This window comes from Apteryx mantelli, chromosome 1, assembly GCF_036417845.1.
Source record: "Apteryx mantelli isolate bAptMan1 chromosome 1, bAptMan1.hap1, whole genome shotgun sequence".
Lineage (NCBI taxonomy): Eukaryota > Metazoa > Chordata > Aves > Apterygiformes > Apterygidae > Apteryx > Apteryx mantelli.
Window position 1 is genome coordinate 134,690,315 of NC_089978.1, and position 6,116 is coordinate 134,696,430.

The window sequence follows — 6,116 nt, forward strand, 5'->3', positions numbered from 1 at the left end:
GATAAGCACAAGGATGAACTGGAACAGGACACAGTGATGACAGAATTAGGGATGACCACAGGAGCACTGGCCTAGGAGTAGGAGCTCCAGTCCTGCCTGAAGCCCTCTGCTGACACAGGCACCACGTGCCACCACCATCTTCCAAGCAGCTAGGATTTCAGCTCCCACTGCTTCCTCACACACCTCCATGTTGCAGAACAACAGCAGTGAGAACAGACGCTGAAAATGCGAGAACATTAGAGGAGAGTGGAAGGGATTTCTGTGGCACAGAAGTTAAGTGGACATGGCAGAATCCTGTCTTCAACACTCAAAGGAAAAGGACAAGATTTGAGTAAGACTTTTAATAGGTCAGTGCCAGTCCTTGTTGCAGAGGAAGGAAAGGAGTACACTGAGCAGTAGCTGTCCTATGCGCTCACTACTGCGGTGATTATCTGCACAGAGCAGGAAAGACAAGATGGTATGCGCATAGCAGGGCAGCTCCCCACCTTTACGCTCCAAGGAGGGGACCACACCTGGAAAAGCATTTCCTCTCACTGTTCATTCTGGTTCACTCTACGCTTCTTCCTGGTAGGGACTCGAGCACGCAACACCTGGGGAGAAGGCTGGCCAGCCTTCACAGGTCTGCGCTGTGCCTGCAAAGAATGTCTCTTTTTCAAAGCAGACTGTGGCTTCTTCTGCCCTTTGGCAACTTTTGATCCCTCAAGTTTCTTCTTTTTTGACTGAAGCTCCATGATGGTATCAGGGACAGGCAATGGACTTGCTGCTTCCACAGCAGGTTCTTCACCTGAAAGAAGAGAGAAAGGTGCCATAGGAGGAACCGATATGGCTTCCGCAGGGGAAGCAGCCTGTGACAGCAGGCCCAGGCAGCTCAGCAACGCTAGTATTATGTCACCTTTTTGTGCCTTGGGAATGGCATTGGAGAATTTCTTGAACTTGGCAATGAAGAACCCATCCATATTGTGAGTGTGGGGATAGAAACGCCGTGTAGACTTGAGAGAGGGGTGGAAGTGACATTCCTTGAATCTGGAGGAAGAAATGGGGTGAGAAATACTATAATACCTCTGCTGAAACCTGGCCACCAAGGAATAGAGTTGCCCATGCAGCTTGTGGCCTGGCACACACCTGGTGAAACCTTCCTTGCCAAAGTCCAGGCCTGTGGCCACCAAACGAACATTGCGTTTCTTCAGGGCATAATCCACAACCCACTCATTCTCCTCCACCTGCCAGAGATTAAGCATTAGGATCCAAGGCTTGCTGGTACCCTGAGCAGGAGATGTTCATAGCAGAGCGTGGAGGGGACTTACTGTGATGGAGCAAGTACAGTAGACGATGTAGCCCCCTGTCTCTGAGGCAGCGTTGACTGAATCAATAGCACTGAGAATCAGCTCCTTCTGCAGGTGAGCACAGCGCAGGATATCTTTCTCATCCTGAAACAAACAGAGAGGTTAAGATGACAGAGGCACAAGGAAGCACCCCAGGCTTCGTACCCTATAGCGGATGAAGGGATGACAAGAGAGCAAGTACATACGATACAACATCAAGATTTCGGGGTCTTCTGCAGAACTAACCCCAGAAAAGCAAGCTCCAGTGCAACACACAAAATAAAGAGTTGGAAAATCAGTTTTGCCATTACAGAAAGTCTCTCAAGAGTGAAACTGCCCAGAAAATCTTTCCTCTCATGAACCACATATGAGGCCTCATCTTATGTCCCCATACTCACTCACCTTATTGGTTTTGACAGCAGGATCTTTGGAAATAACACCTGTTCCACTACAAGGAGCATCAAGCAAGACACGGTCAAACCCTCCCAGCACCTGCAGGCAAACACACATTGGAGTTATGTTCACGGGTAGGAACTGAGACCAAGACTGAGACTAGAAGTGGAACCAGAAGACGGGGAAGGCAAGAAAGATCTCTCACTCCCCTCTCCACACCAAACAACAAGCACACTCCCTTACAACTTGGCTCACCATCCTGTGACAAATGACTTCATGGAACACAACTTTACTACAGGTACAGCACAGCTCTAGGTAAGCATAGTAAGACCACCCCAGAGCAGGGAGGAACTTACCTTAGGGAACTGGCGTCCGTCGCAGTTACTCACTACAGCATTGGTGACTCCCAGCCGATGCAAGTTCCCCACCACGCTACGTAACCGCTCAGCACTGCTGTCATTAGCCAAGATCATACCTGTGTTCTTCATAAGCTGAGCTGCCAAAGGGCCAAATACATCAGCAAGGGGCTGAAAACCTCCTGCACTTTTGTCCATAGGGACTGTGATGCCCCTCCTTTCCCTGAATTCAGTCCCATTCTGTTCCCCTCTTCTAGAGGGACCAGTGGAAATGCATCACTTTGCAGAGCATCCCTCCCAAGTCACCCCACAAAGGCTCCAGTGATGTACCTATGTAGCTGGTCTTGCCTCCTGGGGCACAGCACATATCCAGGATGCATTCATTCTCCTGTGGAGCCAGAGCCATGACAGGGAGAAGACTGGAAGCTCCTTGCAGCATGTAGTGGCCAGCCAGATACTCAGGGGTCGCACCTGGGCAGGGAAGGCAGAACAAAAGAAGACGACATGTGAAAGAATGGGAGTTGAGCGAGGGTCAGCTCAGCCCTGTGACAAAAAGGGTGATCTCACCAATAGGTACAGAGGAGTCATAAATAACAAGTCCGGTTTTTGACCACTTCCCCAAGGGGTCAAGATTCACACCACGGTTAATTAAAGCCTGTAAGACAAAGAGAAGAGACTAAGGCCTCCGAGACACCCTGCATGACAAGCAGGGCAGGAGACAGCCAGGAGTTTCTGCTCACCTGTGCCAGATCCCGTCGCCGTGTCTTGAGTGTGTTGGTGCGAATGGTCACAGGGCGGGGAACCTCATTGGCTTCCAGAAAGTTTATCAGCTGCAGGAAGGAAGGACCAGAGAACCTGAGGTAAAAATGAAGTTCTGGGGAGGCAGCCAAATTCTCACCAGTCAGCAAAGATATGGGTTGAGCAGGATCCTACCTCAGGGAGTGGGAAGACATCCATGAGCTTCTTCAGCAAGAAGTCACTGTAGGAATAGTAGGCAGCCATGTCCCGGCGCAGTAATGCAAGGTACTCCTGTCGTGTGCGTCCTTCCTCCCGCTTCACCCCAAAATCCTGCAGCACCTCCATGTTGCCCTTGATGCGCTGGTGAATGATGTGCAGGTCAGGTGGCTCAGCAGGTAGAAGGACCGTTAAGGAATTGTGAACAACCAAGCAATTCACACGCAAGCTCTTCACAAGCACAGCCAGTCATGCAAGAGTCCTGAATCACCACATACAGCAGCTGCACAAGAAAGGCCTTGTTGGAGTATGCACATCTACTAGCCTTTGCTCTACGCTTTCACTGGTGCTGGGCAGAAGGGGGATTCAAAGGATGGCAACCAGACAAGGAAGTTCACAAATCATGGAAAATAACCAAACTCAATTCTTTCAAACACCTCAGTCTAGAAAAGCAGAAAAAGGGGGGGAAGAAGAGACATGAAAAAAGCCTTTCAATACTGAAAACTTTACTTGTAACAGAAAAAAGACTAAAAGTTCTCTAAAGGCAACTAGTGAGAGTAAAGAAGACAGATAAGAAGCAATTAGATTAGGGGAGGGGAGAGAGAGATGAAAAATCACTAAAGCCCAAGAACAAGCACTCCGGATGCTGGTATTGCTGTGGTCAGAGGCTCCAAGAATGCATTAGACAAACACATAACAGGGAATAACAGGTTCCCTGACTGTGCTGTACAGAAGCACAGAACCACAGAACTACCACTATCTGTTAGGGCAATTCAACTAAAAACAGCTTGTAAGGCACAAATATTGCTAAACAACGTTCATAATAAAGTGCAAATGAAGCTCTATAGTCTTACTCAAGCTCTGTAGTGCCATAGCCACAATAGCTTATAGATACCACAGATGAAAAGGATATTCTCCCTCTCAATCTGTTCATCAGTTGGCAATTTGAATTGCTCATCTACATCCATGTTGAGCTGCAGATCTGCTCCCTCTTCTTCCTTCTGCCCCTTTTTCTGCCTGCTTGCCTCTTCTGCCACCTCTTCCTCTTCACTGTCGTCTTCACTAAAGCCTCCCCTAGGTGTAAAGAAAAAGACAGCTTTTTACACAAGAGCAGGATTCTCAGATACTTCTTCTATCATCCAAGAAATGGTAGTTATGAATGAACACCCAGGCTCCTTGCTTCAACCAGGAAAGACGCTGCTGACCCGTGATGTTCTCAAATCCTCACCTGTCAGATTTCTGCTTCAGGGCAGCTTTTTCAATGGGCAGCAACTAAACAGAGAGACAGAAGATTAATGAAACAGTATCAACGGGTGCCCCCTTAATCCCTGCCATCTCTGTGAAATATACCTGCTCTGTTTAAAAAGGACAACAGATGAAGGCATTAAGTGTTCTGCTGGGACTAGTTGCTAAACTTGAAGTTGTTCTTGTAAAGGGAAGAATGATAAAGCTCTTCTCCACCTCCCCATCCAGCCTTCCAGCAAGGTTACCCTTTCCCCACCAAGCCTGCTGAGTCCTTACAGCCAGCAAAGTCAATTTTTTTCCTGCAAAATCAAGGGCAAAAAGCTCCTACCTCTTCTTCGTCAGAGGATGAGGCACCATAATCATCGACCATCTCCTCGCTGCTCCCATCTTCCTCCTCCTCCTCCATCTCCCAGATGCCCTCTTCCTCCTCACCATCGCTGGACAACTCCACATTGTTGTCTTCAGACTGGATTTTCTTAGCTTTGGCTGGAGTCAGCCATTTTGAATTACCATCACTGAAGCCAGACTGACAATGAGGAGGTTGTGCTACTACCTTTTTGGGTAGTATCTCCTTCGATGGGGATACCTGCTTTTTAACTGCAGGCAAAACAAGTGGTTAAGTTAAGCATTATTCTCTACAACGGCTGTTCTGTTTTTTGACTTGTTATGCAAAACGGACTCTTCCACCCTAGCCCCAAACTGCTTGTCTAAGAGCAGGGATTGCTCTCCACATCGGTTTTCTCAAGCAAAAATAAAGATGTATTCTTCCCTCTCCCCCAACCAAACTTGAAAAAGATCTGACTAGAACTACCGAAGAAAGACACAGCTACTAAATCCTTACAGCACCTGCCCCAACATGCGGCAGCACCCTTATTTCTCAGATCTGTGTTTATCCCTTCTTCCCACCGCGAGGGCTTACTCAGATACACGTGATTTAATGCAGCATGGTTAAAAGCCTCAGCATCCCAACGCGCTTACAGTAACCTCGATGCGAGCAGAATAAAAGGCAGAGAGAGACCAACACATGGAAAAGGGAGGCTTTTTAATGATTTACCCTTTACTACAAGCTCTCCCCGCTATCTCGGGCAGCAGGCAGCGGAAGTCAGGAAAAAGATCCGCTTGAAGCAACGAAGCGCGGCCCGGCCCCGCACTCACCTCCGGGCTGCCGCCCCCCGCGCGGTTCCTCGCCCGCCGCCCGCCGCCTCTTCGCAGACCTGCAGTGGGAGGGGAAGAGGCGGTCAGCGGTGCCCGCCCGGCTGGCCCCGCGCCCCCCGCCGCCACTCTCACCTCCTGCGCGCGTGGCTGGACAGCTTCCTCTGGCCGGGGTCCGCCTCTGCAGGAGGGAAAGACGCAATCAGGCCGGCGGCCCCGGGACGGCGCTGCCCGGGCGCCGCAGGGCCGGGCCGGGCTCACCTGGCGGCAGGAAGCGAGCCAGCTCCACCTCGGCCCCGCGCTGCTTGCGGGCCTTGCGCCCGGGGCCGCGCTTCTCCTTCCGCGCAGGGTCCAGCTTCCGCCCCATGACGGCGCGGGCGGCGCAGCCGGCTCCGCACTCCCCTGCCGCCGCAGCACGTGCGGCCCTGCCCCCACCCGGCCCCGGCCGCGCACGCGCCGAGCCGCCGCTCCGCCCTCCCACTGGGCGGGCTACCCACCCACCAGCTGGCCACCGCTTCCACTGCTCGCCGAGTGGCTGAGCGCCGGCCGCGCCTGTGACGGCGGCGCACCTGGCCCCGCCCCCTCGTCGCGGGGCCTGGGCTCGGCGGGGCCTGGCAGCTCCCTGCGGGCACCCACGGCCGGAGGGAGGCGAGGGGGGGGTGCTACGGACATCAGGGAACGTCACCCTGCCCCC

General features: G+C 51.8%; 1 protein-coding gene across 1 annotated transcript; it reads right to left on the reverse strand.

The window, feature by feature from the left end:
* Positions 1–326: 326 nt before the first annotated feature.
* NOP2 (NOP2 nucleolar protein) lies at positions 327–5,869 on the reverse strand. Its single transcript, XM_067302866.1, has 16 exons — positions 5,684–5,869; positions 5,558–5,603; positions 5,426–5,484; positions 4,599–4,867; positions 4,254–4,297; positions 3,939–4,099; positions 3,005–3,204; positions 2,812–2,901; positions 2,639–2,726; positions 2,402–2,542; positions 2,072–2,211; positions 1,725–1,814; positions 1,305–1,427; positions 1,123–1,220; positions 893–1,023; positions 327–784 (listed from the first exon to the last, which is right to left on the reverse strand). Exons 1-16 carry the CDS (start codon positions 5,787–5,789, stop codon positions 531–533), a joined length of 2,040 nt encoding a protein of 679 aa, XP_067158967.1. The 5' UTR covers positions 5,790–5,869; the 3' UTR covers positions 327–530.
* Positions 5,870–6,116: the final 247 nt, after the last annotated feature.

Bases quoted from the DNA above. Each gene is read 5' to 3' on its own strand.
- NOP2 (XM_067302866.1), bottom strand. From the start codon at position 5,789: ATGGGGCGGAAGCTGGACCCTGCGCGGAAGGAGAAGCGCGGCCCCGGG. The intron at 5,485-5,557 runs GTGAGAGTGGCG...CTCCCACTGCAG, and splicing joins TCCAGCCACGCGCGCAGGAG to GTCTGCGAAGAGGCGGCGGG. The intron at 1,024-1,122 runs GTGTGTGCCAGG...TTCTTCCTCCAG, and splicing joins GGCAAGGAAGGTTTCACCAG to ATTCAAGGAATGTCACTTCC.